The sequence below is a fragment of the Ascaphus truei genome, chromosome 15, assembly GCF_040206685.1.
Source record: "Ascaphus truei isolate aAscTru1 chromosome 15, aAscTru1.hap1, whole genome shotgun sequence".
In the NCBI taxonomy this organism is placed as follows: Eukaryota; Metazoa; Chordata; class Amphibia; order Anura; family Ascaphidae; genus Ascaphus; species Ascaphus truei.
The window spans coordinates 25,932,491-25,954,379 of NC_134497.1; the positions used below are offsets into that span (position 1 = coordinate 25,932,491).

The following is a 21,889-nucleotide window of genomic DNA, read 5'->3' on the forward strand; positions in this document are numbered from 1 at the left end:
ATGCTGATGACGTAACGTCGCCAAGCAACCTGAAAAACCAATAACAAAATAGAGAGTCACACAGGGACAGCTCAGCACACTTGCTGAACTGTGGAGAAGTCAAATTGCATATGTTACACTTAAGTAAGTAAATTGAAGCAACATCTGTGCACTATATTGGTGCTATAAAGGATATTTAATGACTATAAATTACTCCTATTCTAGATAGTGTAGACACAAAGGCACATAGGCTAGATCATAAGTGTTATCTAGTAGCTTATTAATAATAATTGAGTAGACTTAAGTGGGATAAACAGAATAGTAAAATCCATAGCAGTCGTGGGCCATAGGGACCGATGTCTCTGGTATATCCACCCGCATATATCTGGATTAATAGTAGAGACTGACCTTACCCAGGAACCAGTCTAGTTCAAGTCACAATACTTACTGCGACAGGGAGATTCTGCTGCTGGAGAAGCCCCATGAGACAGGACCAGGGCTCGGGAGCGAGCACATGTTAGTGGAACGCATGTGAATATAAATGTGTTCCACTGACTGCATTACACAGTGATTTAGTGACCCCTCGAGCCGAATCTTCGCCGATTGATCACAGGAGAACGGATCAATCGGCAATTTTGCGAATCACTTGTCAGTGTTTGGATTGCATTGAAGGGAAACATTTTTGAAGTTAAACTTGTTTAGCGGCACCTACCACATGAGAAAAATTCAGTGGCAGTGAAAGGAGTTCATGGGAACGGAAGCCAGTGGTGACGGAAGTGACGTCACTGCTGGCAGAAGAGGCCAGCAGCAACATTCACTGCCACGGAATATTGCCAGCTTCCACCAGCAGGAGTCAGAACACACTCACGCCGCCGCCGCAGCCCAACCCTCACCTCCCGCCCCCCCTCGTGAGCCACCGCCGCCGATCAACCCTCCCGCCCCCCCTCGTGCGCAACCGCCGCCGATCAAAACGTGACGCCCCCCCCTCGTGAGCCACCGCCGCCGATCAAAATCGTGAGCCACCGCCGCCGATCAACCCTCCCGCCCCCCCTCGTGAGCCACCGCCGCCGATCAACCCTCCCGCCCCCCCTCGTGAGCCACCGCCGCCGATCAACCCTCCCGCCCCCCCTCGTGAGCCACCGCCGCCGATCAAATCGTGAGCCACCGCCGCCGATCAAATCGTGAGCCACCGCCGCCGATCAACCCTCCCGCCCCCCCCCCGTGAGCCGACGCCGATCAACCCTCCCGCCCCCCCCCCCGTGAGCTGCCGCCGATCAACCCTCCCGCCCCCCCCCCCGTGAGCCGCCGATCAACTCTCCCGCCCCCCCCGTGAACCGCCGCCGATCAACCCCCCGTGACGCCCCCCCTCGTGAGCCACCGCCGCCGATCAAAATCGTGAGCCACCACCGCCGATCAACCCTCCCGCCCCCCCTCGTGAGCCACCGCCGCCGATCAACCCTCCCGCCCCCCCCGTGAGCCGCCGCCGATCAAACCTCCCGCCCCCCCCCCCACCGTGAGCCACCGCCTATCAAACCTCCCGCCCCCCCCCACCGTGAGCCGCCGCCGCCTATCAACCCTCCCGCCCCCCCCCACCGTGAGCCGCCGCCGCCTATCAACCCTCCCGCCCCCCCCCACCGTGAGCCGCCGCCGCCTATCAACCCTCCCGCCCCCCCCCACCGTGAGCCGCCGCCGCCTATCAACCCTCCCGCCCCCCCCCCACCGTGAGCCGCCGCCGCCTATCAACCCTCCCGCCCCCCCCCACCGTGAGCCGCCGCCGCCTATCAACCCTCCCGCCCCCCCCCACCGTGAGCCGCCGCCGCCTATCAACCCTCCCGCCCCCCCCACCGTGAGCCGCCGCCGCCTATCAACCCTCCCGCCCCCCCCCACCGTGAGCCGCCGCCGCCTATCAACCCTCCCGCCCCCCCCCACCGTGAGCCGCCGCCGCCTATCAACCCTCCCGCCCCCCCCCACCGTGAGCCGCCGCCGCCTATCAACCCTCCCGCCCCCCCCCACCGTGAGCCGCCGCCGCCTATCAACCCTCCCGCCCCCCCCCACCGTGAGCCGCCGCCGCCTATCAACCCTCCCGCCCCCCCCCACCGTGAGCCGCCGCCGCCTATCAACCCTCCCGCCCCCCCCACCGTGAGCCGCCGCCGCCTATCAACCCTCCCGCCCCCCCCACCGTGAGCCGCCGCCGCCGCCTATCAACCCTCCCGCCCCCCCCCCCACCGTGAGCCGCCGCCTATCAACCCTCCCGCCCCCCCCCACCGTGAGCCGCCGCCTATCAACCCTCCCGCCCCCCCCCACCGTGAGCCGCCGCCTATCAACCCTCCCGCCCCCCCCCACCGTGAGCCGCCGCCTATCAACCCTCCCGCCCCCCCCCACCGTGAGCCGCCGCCTATCAACCCTCCCGCCCCCCCCCCACCGTGAGCCGCCGCCTATCAACCCTCCCGCCCCCCCCCCACCGTGAGCCGCCGCCTATCAACCCTCCCGCCCCCCCCCACCGTGAGCCGCCGCCTATCAACCCTCCCGCCCCCCCCCCACCGTGAGCCGCCGCCTATCAACCCTCCCGCCCCCCCCCACCGTGAGCCGCCGCCTATCAACCCTCCCGCCCCCCCCCACCGTGAGCCGCCGCCTATCAACCCTCCCGCCCCCCCCACCGTGAGCCGCCGCCTATCAACCCTCCCGCCCCCCCCCACCGTGAGCCGCCGCCTATCAACCCTCCCGCCCCCCCCCACCGTGAGCCGCCGCCTATCAACCCTCCCGCCCCCCCCACCGTGAGCCGCCGCCTATCAACCCTCCCGCCCCCCCCCCACCGTGAGCCGCCGCCTATCAACCCTCCCGCCCCCCCCCCCACCGTGAGCCGCCGCCTATCAACCCTCCCGCCCCCCCCCCACCGTGAGCCGCCGCCTATCAACCCTCCCGCCCCCCCCCCACCGTGAGCCGCCGCCTATCAACCCTCCCGCCCCCCCCCCCACCGTGAGCCGCCGCCTATCAACCCTCCCGCCCCCCCCCCACCGTGAGCCGCCGCCTATCAACCCTCCCGCCCCCCCCCCACCGTGAGCCGCCGCCTATCAACCCTCCCGCCCCCCCCCACCGTGAGCCGCCGCCTATCAACCCTCCCGCCCCCCCCCACCCTGAGCCGCCCCCCCCCACCGTGAGCCGCCGCCTATCAACCCTCCCGCCCCCCCCCCACCGTGAGCCGCCGCCTATCAACCCTCCCGCCCCCCACCGTGAGCCGCCGCCTATCAACCCTCCCGCCCCCCCCCACCCTGAGCCGCCCCCCCCCACCGTGAGCCGCCGCCTATCAACCCTCCCGCCCCCCCCCACCGTGAGCCGCCGCCTATCAACCCTCCCGCCCCCCCCCCACCGTGAGCCGCCGCCTATCAACCCTCCCCCCCCCCCCACCGTGAGCCGCCGCCTATCAACCCTCCGCCCCCCCCCCACCGTGAGCCGCCGCCTATCAACCCTCCCGCCCCCCCCCCACCGTGAGCCGCCGCCTATCAACCCTCCCGCCCCCCCCCCACCGTGAGCCGCCGCCTATCAACCCTCCCGCCCCCCCCCCACCGTGAGCCGCCGCCTATCAACCCTCCCGCCCCCCCCCACCGTGAGCCGCCGCCTATCAACCCTCCCGCCCCCCCCCCACCGTGAGCCGCCGCCTATCAACCCTCCCGCCCCCCCCCCCACCGTGAGCCGCCGCCTATCAACCCTCCCGCCCCCCCCCCCACCGTGAGCCGCCGCCTATCAACCCTCCCGCCCCCCCCCCACCGTGAGCCGCCGCCTATCAACCCTCCCGCCCCCCCCCCACCGTGAGCCGCCGCCTATCAACCCTCCCGCCCCCCCCCCACCGTGAGCCGCCGCCTATCAACCCTCCCGCCCCCCCCCCACCGTGAGCCGCCGCCTATCAACCCTCCCGCCCCCCCCCACCGTGAGCCGCCGCCTATCAACCCTCCCGCCCCCCCCCCCCACCGTGAGCCGCCGCCTATCAACCCTCCCGCCCCCCCCCCACCGTGAGCCGCCGCCTATCAACCCTCCCGCCCCCCCCCCACCGTGAGCCGCCGCCTATCAACCCTCCCGCCCCCCCCCCCACCGTGAGCCGCCGCCTATCAACCCTCCCGCCCCCCCCCCACCGTGAGCCGCCGCCTATCAACCCTCCCGCCCCCCCCCCACCGTGAGCCGCCGCCTATCAACCCTCCCGCCCCCCCCCCACCGTGAGCCGCCGCCTATCAACCCTCCCGCCCCCCCCCCACCGTGAGCCGCCGCCTATCAACCCTCCCGCCCCCCCCCCACCGTGAGCCGCCGCCTATCAACCCTCCCGCCCCCCCCCCACCGTGAGCCGCCGCCTATCAACCCTCCCGCCCCCCCCCACCGTGAGCCGCCGCCTATCAACCCTCCCGCCCCCCCCACCGTGAGCCGCCGCCTATCAACCCTCCCGCCCCCCCCCACCGTGAGCCGCCGCCTATCAACCCTCCCGCCCCCCCCCACCGTGAGCCGCCGCCTATCAACCCTCCCGCCCCCCCCCACCGTGAGCCGCCGCCTATCAACCCTCCCGCCCCCCCCCACCGTGAGCCGCCGCCTATCAACCCTCCCGCCCCCCCCCCCACCGTGAGCCGCCGCCTATCAACCCTCCCGCCCCCCCCCCCACCGTGGGCCGCCGCCTATCAACCCTCCCGCCCCCCCCCCCACCGTGAGCCGCCGCCTATCAACCCTCCCGCCCCCCCCCCCACCGTGAGCCGCCGCCTATCAACCCTCCCGCCCCCCCCCACCGTGAGCCGCCGCCTATCAACCCTCCCGCCCCCCCCCCACCGTGAGCCGCCGCCTATCAACCCTCCCGCCCCCCCCCACCGTGAGCCGCCGCCTATCAACCCTCCCGCCCCCCCCCCACCGTGAGCCGCCGCCTATCAACCCTCCCGCCCCCCCCCCACCGTGAGCCGCCGCCTATCAACCCTCCCGCCCCCCCCCCACCGTGAGCCGCCGCCTATCAACCCTCCCGCCCCCCCCCCACCGTGAGCCGCCGCCTATCAACCCTCCCGCCCCCCCCCCACCGTGAGCCGCCGCCTATCAACCCTCCCGCCCCCCCCCCACCGTGAGCCGCCGCCTATCAACCCTCCCGCCCCCCCCCCCCACCGTGAGCCGCCGCCTATCAACCCTCCCGCCCCCCCCCCCACCGTGAGCCGCCGCCTATCAACCCTCCCGCCCCCCCCCCACCGTGAGCCGCCGCCTATCAACCCTCCCGCCCCCCCCCCCCACCGTGAGCCGCCGCCTATCAACCCTCCCGCCCCCCCCCCCACCGTGAGCCGCCGCCTATCAACCCTCCCGCCCCCCCCCACCGTGAGCCGCCGCCTATCAACCCTCCCGCCCCCCCCCCACCGTGAGCCGCCGCCTATCAACCCTCCCGCCCCCCCCCCACCGTGAGCCGCCGCCTATCAACCCTCCCGCCCCCCCCCCCACCGTGAGCCGCCGCCTATCAACCCTCCCGCCCCCCCCCCACCGTGAGCCGCCGCCCGTTTCAACCCTCCCGCCCCCCCCCCACCGTGAGCCGCCGCCCGTTTCAACCCTCCCGCCCCCCCCCCACCGTGAGCCGCCGCCCGTTTCAACCCTCCCGCCCCCCCCCCACCGTGAGCCGCCGCCCGTTTCAACCCTCCCGCCCCCCCCCCACCGTGAGCCGCCGCCCGTTTCAACCCTCCCGCCCCCCCCCCCACCGTGAGCCGCCGCCTATCAACCCTCCCGCCCCCCCCCCCCACCGTGAGCCGCCGCCTATCAACCCTCCCGCCCCCCCCCCCCACCGTGAGCCGCCGCCTATCAACCCTTCCGCCCCCCCCCCACCGTGAGCCGCCGCCTATCAACCCTAACCGTGAGCCGCCGCCTATCAACCCTCCCCGCCCCCCCCCCCCACCGTGAGCCGCCGCCTATCAACCCTCCCGCCCCCCCCCCACCGTGAGCCGCCGCCTATCAACCCTCCCGCCCCCCCCCCACCGTGAGCCGCCGCCTATCAACCCTCCCGCCCCCCCCCCACCGTGAGCCGCCGCCTATCAACCCTCCCGCCCCCCCCCCCCACCGTGAGCCGCCGCCTATCAAAACCTTCCCTCCCCCCCCACCGTGAGCCGCCGCCTATCAACCCTCCCGCCCCCCCCCCACCGTGAGCCGCCGCCTATCAACCCTCCCGCCCCCCCCCCACCGTGAGCCGCCGCCTATCAACCCTCCCGCCCCCCCCCACCGTGAGCCGCCGCCTATCAACCCTCCCGCCCCCCCCCACCGTGAGCCGCCGCCTATCAACCCTCCCGCCCCCCCCCACCGTGAGCCGCCGCCTATCAACCCTCCCGCCCCCCCCCCACCGTGAGCCGCCGCCTATCAACCCTCCCGCCCCCCCCCACCGTGAGCCGCCGCCTATCAACCCTCCCGCCCCCCCCCCACCGTGAGCCGCCGCCTATCAACCCTCCCGCCCCCCCCCACCGTGAGCCGCCGCCTATCAACCCTCCCGCCCCCCCCCCACCGTGAGCCGCCGCCTATCAACCCTCCCGCCCCCCCCCCACCGTGAGCCGCCGCCTATCAACCCTCCCGCCCCCCCCCCCACCGTGAGCCGCCGCCTATCAACCCTCCCGCCCCCCCCCACCGTGAGCCGCCGCCTATCAACCCTCCCGCCCCCCCCACCGTGAGCCGCCGCCTATCAACCCTCCCGCCCCCCCCCACCGTGAGCCGCCGCCTATCAACCCTCCCGCCCCCCCCCACCGTGAGCCGCCGCCTATCAACCCTCCCGCCCCCCCCCCCACCGTGAGCCGCCGCCTATCAACCCTCCCGCCCCCCCCCCACCGTGAGCCGCCGCCTATCAACCCTCCCGCCCCCCCCCCACCGTGAGCCGCCGCCTATCAACCCTCCCGCCCCCCCCCCACCGTGAGCCGCCGCCTATCAACCCTCCCGCCCCCCCCCCACCGTGAGCCGCCGCCTATCAACCCTCCCGCCCCCCCCCCACCGTGAGCCGCCGACTATCAACCCTCCCGCCCCCCCCCACCGTGAGCCGCCGCCTATCAACCCTCCCGCCCCCCCCCCACCGTGAGCCGCCGCCTATCAACCCTCCCGCCCCCCCCCCACCGTGAGCCGCCGCCTATCAACCCTCCCGCCCCCCCCCCCACCGTGAGCCGCCGCCTATCAACCCTCCCGCCCCCCCCCACCGTGAGCCGCCGCCTATCAACCCTCCCGCCCCCCCCCACCGTGAGCCGCCGCCTATCAACCCTCCCGCCCCCCCCCACCGTGAGCCGCCGCCTATCAACCCTCCCGCCCCCCCCCCCACCGTGAGCCGCCGCCTATCAACCCTCCCGCCCCCCCCCCACCGTGAGCCGCCGCCTATCAACCCTCCCGCCCCCCCCCACCGTGAGCCGCCGCCTATCAACCCTCCCGCCCCCCCCCACCGTGAGCCGCCGCCTATCAACCCTCCCGCCCCCCCCCCCACCGTGAGCCGCCGCCTATCAACCCACCCGCCCCCCCCCCACCGTGAGCCGCCGCCTATCAACCCTCCCGCCCCCCCCCCACCGTGAGCCGCCGCCTATCAACCCAAACCGTGAGCCGCCGCCTATCAACCCTCCCGCCCCCCCCCCACCGTGAGCCGCCGCCTATCAACCCTCCCGCCCCCCCCCACCGTGAGCCGCCGCCTATCAACCCTCCCGCCCCCCCCCCACCGTGAGCCGCCGCCTATCAACCCTCCCGCCCCCCCCCCCACCGTGAGCCGCCGCCTATCAACCCTCCCGCCCCCCCCCCCACCGTGAGCCGCCGCCTATCAACCCTCCCGCCCCCCCCCCCACCGTGAGCCGCCGCCTATCAACCCTCCCGCCCCCCCCCCCACCGTGAGCCGCCGCCTATCAACCCTCCCGCCCCCCCCCACCGTGAGCCGCCGCCTATCAACCCTCCCGCCCCCCCCCACCGTGAGCCGCCGCCTATCAACCCTCCCGCCCCCCCCACCGTGAGCCGACGCCTATCAACCCTCCCGCCCCCCCCCACCGTGAGCCGCCGCCTATCAACCCTCCCGCCCCCCCCCCACCGTGAGCCGCCGCCTATCAACCCTCCCGCCCCCCCCCCCCACCGTGAGCCGCCGCCTATCAACCCAAACCGTGAGCCGCCGCCTATCAACCCTCCCGCCCCCCCCCACCGTGAGCCGCCGCCTATCAACCCTCCCGCCCCCCCCCCACCGTGAGCCGCCGCCTATCAACCCTCCCGCCCCCCCCCCACCGTGAGCCGCCGCCTATCAACCCTCCCGCCCCCCCCCCACCGTGAGCCGCCGCCTATCAACCCTCCCGCCCCCCCCCCACCGTGAGCCGCCGCCTATCAACCCTCCCGCCCCCCCCACCGTGAGCCGCCGCCTATCAACCCTCCCGCCCCCCCCCACCGTGAGCCGCCGCCTATCAAACCCACCGTGAGCCGCCGCCTATCAACCCTCCCGCCCCCCCCACCGTGAGCCGCCGCCTATCAACCCTCCCGCCCCCCCCACCGTGAGCCGCCGCCTATCAACCCTCCCGCCCCCCCCCCACCGTGAGCCGCCGCCTATCAAACCCACCGTGAGCCGCCGCCTATCAACCCTCCCGCCCCCCCCCACCGTGAGCCGCCGCCTATCAACCCTCCCGCCCCCCCCCACCGTGAGCCGCCGCCTATCAACCCTCCCGCCCCCCCCCACCGTGAGCCGCCGCCTATCAACCCTCCCGCTCCCCCCCCACCGTGAGCCGCCGCCTATCAACCCTCCCGCCCCCCCCCCCACCGTGAGCCGCCGCCTATCAACCCTCCCGCCCCCCCCCACCGTGAGCCGCCGCCTATCAACCCTCCCGCCCCCCCCCACCGTGAGCCGCCGCCTATCAACCCTCCTGCCCCCCCCACCGTGAGCCGCCGCCTATCAACCCTCCCGCCCCCCCCACCGTGAGCCGCCGCCTATCAACCCTCCCGCCCCCCCCACCGTGAGCCGCCGCCTATCAACCCTCCCGCCCCCCCCACCGTGAGCCGCCGCCTATCAACCCTCCCGCCCCCCCCCACCGTGAGCCGCCGCCTATCAACCCTCCCGCCCCCCCCACCGTGAGCCGCCGCCTATCAACCCTCCCGCCCCCCCCACCGTGAGCCGCCGCCTATCAACCCTCCCGCCCCCCCCACCGTGAGCCGCCGCCTATCAACCCTCCCGCCCCCCCCACCGTGAGCCGCCGCCTATCAACCCTCCCGCCCCCCCCCCGTGAGCCGCCGCCTATCAACCCTCCCGCCCCCCCCCGTGAGCCGCCGCCTATCAACTCTCCCGCCCCCCCCCGTGAGCCGCCGCCTATCAACCCTCCCGCCCCCCCCCCGTGAGCCGCCGCCTATCAACCCTCCCGCCCCCCCCCCGTGAGCCGCCGCCTATCAAGCCCGTGAGCCGCCGCCTATCAACCCTCCCGCCCCCCCCGTGAGCCGCCGCCTATCAACCCTCCCGCCCCCCCCGTGAGCCGCCGCCTATCAACCCTCCCGCCCCCCCCCTTGAGCCGCCGCCTATCAACCCTCCCGCCCCCCCCTTGAGCCGCCGCCTATCAACCCTCCCGCCCCCCCCTTGAGCCGCCGCCTATCAACCCTCCCGCCCCCCCCGTGAGCCGCCGCCTATCAACCCTCCCGCCCCCCCCCCTTGAGCCGCCGCCTATCAACCCTCCCGCCCCCCCCCCTTGAGCCGCCGCCTATCAACCCTCCCGCCCCCCCCTTGAGCCGCCGCCTATCAACCCTCCCGCCCCCCCCGTGAGCCGCCGCCTATCAAAGTGAGCCGCCGCCTATCAACCCTCCCGCCCCCCCCGTGAGCCGCCGCCTATCAACCCTCCCGCCCCCTCGTGAGCCGCCGCCTATCAAACCTCCCGCCCCCCCCCCGTGATCCGCCGCCGATCAAACCTCCCGCCCCCCCCGTGAGCCGCCGCCGTTCAACCCTCCCGCCCCCCCCGTGACCTGCCGCCGATTAAACCTCCCGCCCCCGCCCCCCCCCTGTGAGCCGCCGCCGATCAACCCTCCCGCCCCCCCCCCTGTGAGCCGCCGCCGATCAACCCTCCCGCCCCCCCTCGTGAACCGCCGCCGATCTATATGCATATGAAAAAATCACACTCAGTTGGCACACTGTAAACAAATGAAGAAATGCTGATGCTTGTCCCATATGCACATGTAAAAAGTAGATTTTACCAGATTGGAGTCCGGAGTTCAGCCAGCGCGAGCAGGGAAAATTTCAGCGCATACAGGGAAATTTAAAAAAACAAACACGTGTGCTGGTTGGGCCAATAGTTGCTCGCCCAGAGGTTAAATCCACTCGCCCCGGGCGTGTAAATGTATATGATTGTCGAACACTGTGTATATATATATATATATATATATATATATATATATATAGGTAACAGAGCAGATGGCACACAAATACAGATGAGGACAGGTGCTTAGTCCCATATGAATGAATACAATCAAAGGCTCCTTACCAGGCAGACCAGAGAATCCAGGGAATCCAAAGCAGGCACAGCAAGGAAGAGACAGCACACTTGTTAGCAAAAAGAATTGTATTAGTGAAGCAGGCACAAAACACCAACGTTTCGGTCCTAAAAACAGGACCTTTATAAAGCACTCCCTTGATAAAGGTCCTGTTTTTAGGACCGAAACGTTGGTGTTTTGTGCCTGCTTCACTAATACAATTCTTTTTGCTAACAAGTGTGCTGTCTCTTCCTTGCTGTGCCTGCTTTGGATTCCCTGGATTCTCTGGTCTGCCTGGTAAGGAGCCTTTGATTATATATATATATATATATATATATATATATATACAGGTAAACCCCGTTATAACGCGAATCGGTTATAACGCGGTTTTCACGTGGCTCCCGTTTAAAAAAAAAAAATTAAAAAAAAACTTTTTTTAAATTTATTTTTTGCACACTCTCACTGCTCACTGCACTCACTGCGCGCACTCACTGCGCGCAGTGACTCTCACTGCGCGCACTCTCACTGCGCACACTGCACACACACTGCACACACTGCACACACACTGCGCACACTGCACACACACTTCTCACTGCACATACTCCCAGCACACACTCTACACTGCACACACTGCACACACTCCCACTGCACGCACACCCCTCCCCTCACATGTCAGCAGCCTACCCCCCTCACATGTCAGCAGCCCACCCCCCTCACATGTCAGCAGCCCACCCCCCCCCTCACATGTCAGCAGCCCACCCCCCTCACATGTCAGCAGCCCACCCCCCCCCCCTCACATGTCAGCAGCCCACCCCCCCCCCCTCACATGTCAGCAGCCCACCCCCCCCCCTCACATGTCAGCAGCCCACCCCCCCCCCTCACATGTCAGCAGCCCACCCCCCCCTCACATGTCAGCAGCCCACCCCCCCCCTCACATGTCAGCAGCCCACCCCCCCCTCACATGTCAGCAGCCCACCCCCCCCTCACATGTCAGCAGCCCACCCCCCCCTCACATTTCAGCAGCCCACCCCCCCTCACATTTCAGCAGCCCACCCCCCCTCACATTTCAGCAGCCCACCCCCCCCTCACATTTCAGCAGCCCACCCCCCTCACATTTCAGCAGCCCACCCCCCCCCTCACATGTCAGCAGCCCACCCCCCCACCAGCCCGTTTTTCACCCCCCCTCCCCCCCCCCCACCAGCCCGTTTTTCACCCCCCCTCCCCCCCCCCCACCAGCCCGTTTTTCACCCCCCTCCCCCCCCCACCAGCCCGTCTTTCACCCCCCCCCCCCCCCCACCAGCCCGTTTTTCATATCCCCTCCCACCAGCCCGTTTTTCACACACACACACACACACACACACACACACACACACACACACACACACACACACACACACACACACACACACACCTCTCTCTTGCAGCAGCAGATCTGGCTGGGAGGACACATGAGATCTGGTAAGAAATACACTCGCACACGCTGCAGTAGCAGATCTGGCTGGGAAGACACAGACACACGTTGCCGCGCACCGCAAAACCAGGGGGCTGGGAGGGAGAGGGAGGGGGCTGGGAGGGAGGGGGCTGAGAGGAAGGAGGGATGAATCGCCGCCATTTTTTTAAAACTTTTTTATTTATTTATTTAATTAACTTCCTTCCCTCCTCACTCCCTCCCTCCCGATCAGGCGCGCGGCGTCCATTTTTTTTTTTTAATTAGCGCGACCCGTTACTAACGCGGTGGTCTCGGGGTGGACCCCGAGGACCGCGTTATAACGGGGTTTACCTGTATATATATATATACACACACACAGTGTTCGACAATCCTATACATTTACACGCCCGGGGCGAGTTGATTTAACCTCTGGCCGACCAACTATTGGCCCAACCAGCACACGTGTTTGTTTTTTTAAATTTCCCTGTATGCGCTGAAATTTTCCATGCTCGCGCATGCATATAAGTTTCAAAAGGAGTGCTAGTGGGCGTGACTAAATGTACACAACAAAAAACAAAAATGCCCAAAGCTACTTCCAATGTGACAAAAATGCACAGTGCAATACCTATATATTCTCTTGTAAAAGGGTCATTTAGTTTAACCCTTTGGCCAAAGCGTCTTAAGCCTGCTGCCAGTTACAAGGCATGACCGTAGCAGGTCCTAACACCCACCTGGGTTAAAATTCTTATTTACCTGTATAATTACAGGAAGAATGATCGCATTGGATCTGTCATTACCTGCCAACTTAGAAAGTGGGGTGGGGCAAGCTTAAACCTTGGGGGGAGGGGCCACTACCCTCCCATAAGCAGCAGAGACCAGCTGCACCACAGTTAACAAAATACACAGATTCCCAACAAGCTCTGATCAACCCCACTTTGTGTTTTGTTCCACCAGACGAAAACTCACCTTTGTGTCACTTGTGTTATCTTGTCGGGACATTTTAATTACACCAGTGTTTTTTTTTTTTTTTTTTAAGTAATAAGAAAGTCACTGGTGTGGTCTGTGGCTCCCATTCCAATCAAACTGTGGGTACATACAAATGAGCCACTGTATATACATTGCTCTCCATTAACTTCTGTCCACCTCAAAAACTGTAGAGAACAAAGAAAAGACAAGTCACATTAATAACAACTTGTATCTTTTTTCAGTTCTTCCTTTATAAAATAGACATTACTTTGAGACCTCACTAACTGTCCCAATTTTAGATTTGTAAATTGTGCAAGAAACGAGGAAGAACAGAACTTTGTGGCGTTCCAGTACCACTGGAAAATCTACTACAGAACCTGCACAGACCTCCCCCCACACACAGAGCTTCTAGTTTGGAGATGAATATGAGAAAGAGGTTGGTATCAAGGGGGTACACGGTGGAAAAGTAACGCGCCAGCAGAAGGTAATCAGGAATATGTGTTACGTGGTTTTTACATCTCTATTATCTTATTGCTGATGTTAAATTGCAAATAGTGATAGATCTGTATACACCATTACGGGTCAAATAGAACTTAATATCACTAAACCTGACTTGAGTCAAAGGGCCAGATACATCAAGCTGTGGTAACGAAAAATGCCGTGTTACCGCCCATAAAAAAGTGCCTTATTATTGTGCTTTGAGTCAGCGTTGCAGCGCCAAAAAAAAAGCACTTTTTTATCAGACTCGATAAAAGCATCAGATCCGACACAAAGCAACAAAATATCACATTTTCAAGTGAAAACTGCCGTACATCAAAATACGATATTTATAGGAACAGGATGAACGGCAGAAATACCGCAAATTTTTTATCATCTACCCAAGGCTGGTGTTAGCCCTGTCTTTCCTATGTATATAATGGCCAATATACTTCCCATTATATACATAGCCCAGATGAGCTCTACTAAACCAACAAGGAATAGACGTCACTACTACCCGACGCACGTTTCCCGCGAACTTGTCACGCTTCATCAGGGGAAGTTCACGGGAAACGTGCATCGGGTAGCAGAGACGTCATGACGTTGACGTCCACACAGTGAAAGGACCGCAGGAGGCGGAGCGATGTGGAGAGTGGTCGTATAGCGTTGGCGCCAGCTATTATACTTATATTGCGTCTCTCATGCTGCATTTGGTTACCGGGTGGTTTTGCTGAGCACACCTCCGTTGTTACATACTTTAGTGTTGAACACTATGAGGCATATCCTGGGCGTAGCAATAGCATTATTGGTGCACATAGCAGTGCAACACTAGACGGTTGCCTGGCTTATCATTACCTATTGTTGTGATACTATCATACACTCACAAGCCACATTGTTTTTTGAGACATGGGGGTTTGATTGAGGTCGAGTGACCAACTGTAACGGGCTACTATGATGGCATATGCTTGGTGAGGCTGAATTAGGTATTACATGTACATGCATACTCCATCGCGTTATATATTCCTTAAGCCTGAAGCATCATTGAGTAGTTATACAACCGCAGGTGGAGCCTCACAGAAGTGAGTCACTACATGGGTCTATTGGCTATTCTAGCACATATTATATAGAGCCACTATTTACTCATGTGTGGGGGATTGTTTCATATGCCCTTCTCAGTGTTTCACTAGAAGTCGAATATGTTGATTCATGCGTTACATGGTTAAGCTAAGATGAACATATGTGGTACCGAGGTTCCCTTCCCATACAGACTCACACATACAGTACAGTCTGTATCCACTATAAAGACCGTTGCTGTGGATTGTCACAGTAATATAGTGGAGTGTTATTATACTACCTTGTACATGCAGTTTCATATATAGACGTTTTACAATTTATCTGTGAGGCTTATCATCACCCCTCTACTTTCCACTTTATTCTCCTCTCCAATGTAGTAGTCATTCAAAGGGAATTATCATTAGGTTGTCAGTTACTGCCACCTATGCAGTGGCAATTGTGCCACACTGTGTAGCGCAGTGACTGTATAGATATAACACACCCTATTGTCTTTACTATACTGCCGTAGTTGGCCCGTCATCACTGAGGGGGTTTTATTCACATTGTACACTATCACTTGTATGTCATTTTTAATACACAATATATATGTCAATAACATTGTATTATTTTTTTCGTATTACTGGGGTCTCTTGGGAACCATGTACTCCCTTTGTTGCTCTGATATATTCTGAGCATTTGACTCTGCAGACATCTCTGCAAAATAGACCATTATATAGGTTGAGTGCATATTGGGAGGGATTCTTTTTTGTGAAACCCGTCTGGATTTCACAAAGGTTTTGGATTAACAGTTGCTCTATTCCCTCATGCACCACATTTACATCAGATCTATACAGGTTATTTAGTGGTTGAGCGGCAAGCTTCGTTTGAGCTTGTTAATAATATCACATTTTCAAGTAAAAACTGCCGTACATCAAGTTCGGATATTTATCGGAACGGGATGAACAGCAGAAATACTGCAAATATTGTATCACCTACTTCAGACTGGCGTTAGCCCTGTCTTTCCTATGTATATAATGTCAAATATACTGCCCATTATATACATAGGCAAGATGAGCTGAAACAACATGGAATAGATTATAAAATAATTGTTAAAATACATTACAGTACATATTAACCCATTAGTAGTCCACGGGTCAACTAGTCATCGGTTTCCATGACTAGCTGACCACACGTGATAATATACACATTACAGTACACTGCCTACCCTCCTTTGCCACCTAGGTGGCTAGTAAGGCATGGTTAGTTCTTGGTTTGTCCCAAAGGCATAAACAAAACACTATGGCTCATATACATCAAATTCTGTTAAAGTGGAGTTAATATCGCACCGGGGAAATAATAAACTAACGAGTGTTATTACTGCAATTTTAAGGTGGTATATAGCAAGATTGTGGTAATACCTTACTGGGTGCGATATTTGGGCCAATCTCGCGATATGGGAATTAACGCGACCGTTAATAATGTGTTACATACCGCATTGGGTTAATATTTCTATCATAGACTTCTGTAATGTCTATTATTACAGAAACCTATGATAAAAATAACATTAACCCGTTTCATGCCTGTGGTTACCACACTATACCAAAGGCACCAAAGTGGTTAATACTTTAGTAAAAGAAAACATTACCTAACCCTGTTGACCCCGTTAGTGGCCAGTAAAACATTGCCATTCTAGTCGCTAAGGTATTAAAGGGGTTAACCCCTCTCACAACCAACCCCTCCCCTTCATGGGAAGCCTAACCACCCTCCCCAGGGAAACTACCGTCATTACCCACGTCCCCTTCCTCCGCCCCCCTTCTAAACTAATGCCCAATATCCTTATTAGACAAATGTGGTTTTAAACATTAACACAAAATATATACATGTTTAAAACAAAAAAGAACATTAAAACCACTGATTATCACTGTGGATAACTAGGCCCTCTCAATGGGGGGCCAGATATCCACATTGGCGATAAATGGTAACCCAGTAATAAATAAATACATTAACAATATTAAAATAAATTAATAACTCCCCCCCTTCATTACCTCAGTGGCTAAGGATTTGAAGGATCTGAAAACATTTCTGTCACTCTAATTGGTGTTTTGCAGCAAGTGAGATTTCTTTTCAAATCGTTAAATATTATGATCCACTTTAAATGTATGATCCACTACATTTACTCTCCCGGCCCTAATGCTGCACATGTTGTGCTAAACCTCCATTTTTACAATGTACATCTACAGTTTACTTTCATCCTGAACTTTTTGTGATATCCCAACTTACCTCTCCTGCATGACCTTTTGTAAGACAGTTTGTATAACAGTGACTTTTTGAAGTGAAACTTCTTTGCTGGCACCTATAGAGTTTTGATAGGAAAAATCCCTTGTGTTGTAACAGAATTCCATGATGGAAATGATGTCATGCTACTACTATTAGTATAGTATACTACTACCACACTATAGTATTAGTATACTACCACACCCACACATGCGCAGACCACGGCACCGTGCAAAGGTGCGTCTGCCGCCATGCAAAGGTGCATCTGGCGCCGTGCAAAAGCACGACTTGTGGCGCATATGAAGGCGCATCCAGCACCGTGCGCAGGCGTGGCCAGTGCCGCGCGTGAGAGCACTCTTATGTGCGGTTCGCACCGAGCGCGTGTAAGCCCGCCCAGCACCACGTGCATGTGCAGGACCCCAGAAGTCGGCCACAAGTTCCATAATCGGCCATCTGGACCCTTTCCAATGCCTGGCCCACACCAAACACAGAACTCGACCACAACTTCCATGCTCAGGTGCCTGTTCCACACCAAACTCACTGGTGGGCCCACTCCCAATGCTACACACAAAAACAAACAGACAAAAAAATAGAGTCTCACACACACACACACACGCAGTGACTTACACACAGTCACACATACACAGTCACACACACACACAATTCACAGTTAGTATAAATATAGACGTGCAAATAGGTAAAACGGGGGTGGGAGGGGGTGCCAAGCATGCGCGTTCTAAGTCAAACTTCTTTGCATTTTATCACTGAAATTGTGTTTGGATTTTAAATAAAAACATCCCCATCACAAATACAATTTCTGTGACAAAACAGTGACAAAGGACAAAGAAGTTTCACTTAAAATGCACGTGCTTGGCACACAAATACATTTTTTTGATAACTAATGCCTAATTTACCTAATTTTCTAATTACTGTATGTATTTTTTTTTGTCTAGAACAAAGATGAGCTTCAATAATCCAACCATGCCAACACTGCAAGGTTGCTTTTAGCAGTCAGGATTACCTCCTCAAACATCTGAAGTTCAAACACCCAAATGAGTATATGGAAAAGATGAGGACAGAACAATCTTGCAACACTCCAATAAATATGACAGAAAATGTATCTTTCAACCAGTCAAGGCAATTAATAAACAATGTAACTGCTTCTCATTCCAAAAGATATTTATTAACTGCTGCCACAGGAAAAGATCTTGGAGAAAGTGGGAAGAGTCTGACTTGGTTATCAGACCAGAACGCACAGAAGAGAACACAGACCGGGAAGAGACCGCATGTATGTGGGGAATGTGGAAAGGGATTTAGTGACTTAACCCACCTGAACATTCACAAGAGGACACACACAGGGGAAAGACCGCATGTATGTGGGGAATGTGGGAAGGGATTTAGTGACTTATCCCACCTGAACATTCACAAGAGGATACATACAGGGGAGAGACCGCATGTATGTGGGGAATGTGGGAAGGGATTTAGTCAGTTATCCACCCTGAACACACACATGAGGACACACACAGGGGAGAGACCGCATTTATGTGGGGAATGTGGAAAGGGATTTAGTCACTCATCCAACCTGAACATACACAAGAGGACACACACAGGGGAGAGACCGCATGTTTGTGAGGAATGTGGGAAGGGATTTATTCAGTTATCCAACTTGAAGAAACACAAGTGGACACACACAGGGGAGAGACCGCATGTATGTGGGGAATGTGGGAAGGGATTTAGTCTATTATCCCACCTGGACACACACATAAGGACACACACAGGGGAAAAACCGTATGTATGTGGGGAATGTGGGAAGGGATTTAGTGACTTATCCAACCTGAACATACACAAGAGGACACACACAGGAGAGAGACCGCATTTATGTGGGGAATGTGGGGTGGGATTTAATCAGTTATCCAATCTGAGGAAACACAAGTGGACACACACATTGGAGAGACCGTATGTATGTGGGGAATGTGGGAAGGGATTTAGTCAGTTATCCAGCCTCGACAAACACAAGAGGACACACACAGGGGAGAGACCGTATGTATGTGGGGAATGTGGGAAGGGATTTAGTGTGTCATTCAGCCTGAACAGACACAAGAGGACACACACAGGGGAGAGACCGTATGTATGTGGGGAATGTGGGAAGGGATTTAATGTGTCATCCAGCCTGAACACACACAAGAGGACACACACAGGGGAGAGACCGTATGTATGTGGGGAATGTGGAAAGGGATTTAGTCGGTTAACCCACCTGGAGACACACAAGCGGACACACACAGGGGAGAGACCGCATGTATGTGGGGAATGTGGAAAGGGATTTAGTCGGTTATCCAACCTGGACACACACAAGAGGACACACACAGGGGAGAGACCGTATGTATGTTGGAAATGTAGGAAGGGATTTAGTGACTTATCCAGCCTGAACACACACAAGAGGACACACACAGGGGAGAGACCGCATGTATGTGGGGAATGTGGGGTGGGATTTAGCCAGTTATCTAGCCTAAACACGCACAAGAGGACACACACAGGGGAGAGACCGCATGTCTGTGGGGAATGTGGGAAGGGATTTAGTCAGTTATCCAGCCTGGACAAACACAAGAGGACACACACAGGGGAGAGACCATATGTATGTGGGGAATGTGGAAAGGGATTTAGTCGGTTATCCCACCTGGACACACACAAGAGGACACACACAGGGGAGAGACCATATGTATGTGGGGAATGTGGGAAGGGATTTAGTGACTTATCCAGCCTGAACACACACAAGAGGACACACAGGGGAGAGACATATCTCTAAAGCCAGGCATCTTTAGGGATAACCAGCGACCAAGACGCTCACATATAAGTGCACACGTGTATCTGTGTTACTCTAAATCATAATGAAAAGTGACTTTAGTTTATGGTGCATAAAACGAGCATTTTAAAATGATAAAAGAAAGTTATAACGATTTAAATGCAGATTATTTGTATCATTCTTGTAGTTTTATTTAAAGAAAAATTTTCTTAATTTTTTATATTTCCATACTGCTGGTTCTAATAAAATGTGCGTTTCCCATTATACTGAAGCGGTATGTAGTCTCACTTAGCTTTGAATCAGAATAGTTTTGCCACCACCATTTGGCCGCCAGCGTTAGGGTGCAGACGGACCCTCCGCAACCAGCTGCTTCTAATGTAAATATTATTACTGTGTTGGGGTTAATTAATGGTTTTAGCGGTTAGGGTGGGGGTTTTTAGGGTAAGGGGGGCTTAGGATATAGGGATTTTAGGGTAGTGGGTTTAGTCACTTACCTTAGCAGCGAAGTGACCAGTGGTGGGGTGAGTCGCGCCAAAATGGCCCACCTGCCCAGCACTTGCTCCTCAGTCAATCACCTGACACCTGTCCCACATCTGCCTGGTAACACAAGGCTCACTTTCCTGCCAGAATAGCTTTAATCAAAACTCAGGTGAACAAGGGGCTTCCAGTGTCCCATTTGCACTTTTAACCCACTGTCACCATGCTGCAAAAGCATAAAACACTATATCCAGTAATGATATATATATATATATATATATGTATATATATGTAGAGGTATCAGTACCGTGTTAGCCGAGCTTCAATAATCAAAAAATAAATAGATGATACCGTTCTGTGGCTAACGAAATGCTTTTATTTGCGCGAGCTTTCGAGATACACTGATCTCTTCTTCCGGCGATGTTACAATGAATGAAGCAAGGGTATTCTTAAAAACAGTGTCTCTTGGAATGTTATCTGTGCTGGTCCTTCCCCCGGTGTGGATGTGTTTTATGGCTAGAAGTGTCAAAAGGTTCCTGAAAGGAAGTGAAGAAAGAGTGTGTATGTGTATCAGTGTGAATAAAAATGAATGGAGAGCCCACAGTATATACAGTGCTTTACACAAGGTGTGTGTGGAGTGAGAGTGGATATAAATGGTGTGGGTGGGTGTGGAAATGAGAGAGTTTGTAGCACAACTAAAAGTGTGTGTGGATACTTTGTGGTCCCTATTGGTGTATAGGGATGGAAAAACAAGGAGTATTAGTATGTGTGAGAGACAGCTGTGTGTGCATACGTATAGCACAGTATGTACAGACATGGCCTTTAGCGCTCATGGGAAGAGAGTTCACTAGTGTCAGTAATGACTCATAAAATTTCGATCTCTGTTTAGGCCATTGCTAAGTGTCCCAAACAGTTGCATACATTTGTATTCATGCAACCGTCTCTCTTTCGGGGTTTTAATATTACCTTTGAGTATGGCAAACCTCAGATCGTTCATCTTATGGCCAGAGTCAGAGAAATGTTCGCCAACAGGACTTTCTCTTGTTCCGCGTGTGATGCTGTGGCGATGCAGGTTCATTCTCTTGTTTAGCCCCTGTCCTGTCTCACCTATGTGGGCTGTGGGCTGCTAAAACATAAGTTGAACGATCTGAGGGTTGCCATACTCAAACTGCCTTCCCCTGTGATGCCACCCGTCCTGTTACCTCCTTTCTGCATGGCGCCCGCGGCGCGGCTTTCTGCATGCCTGATGACGTGTCAGGTGCGTGCGCTCCCTCAACCCACGGAGGGCGCGCGCACACGCTCATCCGCTGCTCTCCCTGGCTCTCATGCTCCCTCTCTGCCGCTGCACGCCATCTCACGGTCGCAGCCCACACGCGCGCTCCCCTTCTCTGGGCTCCGTGCCCCTCCGGCGCTCTTCCCCTGTTCTGTGCGGTCCCTCCCTGTGTTGCAACCTGTGCGCGCGCATCCCCAGTTTACAGAGGGCGCGCGCACATCCTCTCCTTATCCTGTTTCCCATGTTTCCGCCTCCCAAACTTTACAGGCCATTCCCCTGACTGCCCCTTCTGTCTCCTCCTCTTCTCTCCCTGTCCTATCCCTGTCGTCTCCCACTTCTCTCTCTGCTCATCCCCTCTCTCCTATTGGTGTGCCCTCCTTTATAACCCCTGTCTGTCCACTTCTTCCCCGCTCTGCATAGTTCCTATTTTCCCTGTGTGTACCTGACCTATGCTGTGCTCCCTTCATGTTCTCCCTGTTCCTGCTTCTGTGTTATCTTGGATCTCCCTGGTTTTGACCTCTGCTCAGCGGCACTGCTTCACCTTGCGCACTGCCGTGGGCAGCAGTCTCATCCCCCCACAGTCGATCCGTCTCCGGGATGCCTGGGGGCGCGCGCATTCAGGTCTTCTACCCTCTCACAAGTGAGGTCCCGCCTCCCGCTTGGTCCGCGCGTTCCCCTCGCACACAGCAGGGGTAATTATTCCACCTTCTCTTTTGCCTATCACTGCCCTTGC

The 21,889-nt window shown here is 58.7% G+C and overlaps 1 protein-coding gene across 3 annotated transcripts; it reads left to right on the top strand.

The window, feature by feature from the left end:
- The first annotated feature begins 6 nt into the window (after nucleotides 1-6).
- On the top strand, nucleotides 7-20,727 carry LOC142466706 (uncharacterized). 3 transcript variants are annotated; one of them, XM_075572024.1, is made up of 3 exons: nucleotides 7-123; nucleotides 13,102-13,286; nucleotides 17,560-20,727. In XM_075572024.1, exon 3 carries the CDS (start codon nucleotides 17,667-17,669, stop codon nucleotides 19,407-19,409), a length of 1,743 nt encoding a protein of 580 aa, XP_075428139.1. In that variant the 5' UTR covers nucleotides 7-123; nucleotides 13,102-13,286; nucleotides 17,560-17,666; the 3' UTR covers nucleotides 19,410-20,727. The 3 variants fall into 3 exon arrangements, with proteins under 3 accessions (XP_075428139.1, XP_075428138.1, XP_075428140.1); XM_075572023.1 differs by lacking the exon at nucleotides 7-123 and having other exon boundaries at nucleotides 13,060-13,286; XM_075572025.1 differs by lacking the exon at nucleotides 7-123 and having other exon boundaries at nucleotides 13,060-13,238.
- Nucleotides 20,728-21,889: the final 1,162 nt, after the last annotated feature.

What these genes read in the sequence shown, in the direction of transcription:
- LOC142466706 (XM_075572024.1), top strand. Translation starts at nt 17,667, where the DNA reads ATGGAAAAGATGAGGACAGAACAATCTTGCAACACTCCAATAAATATG.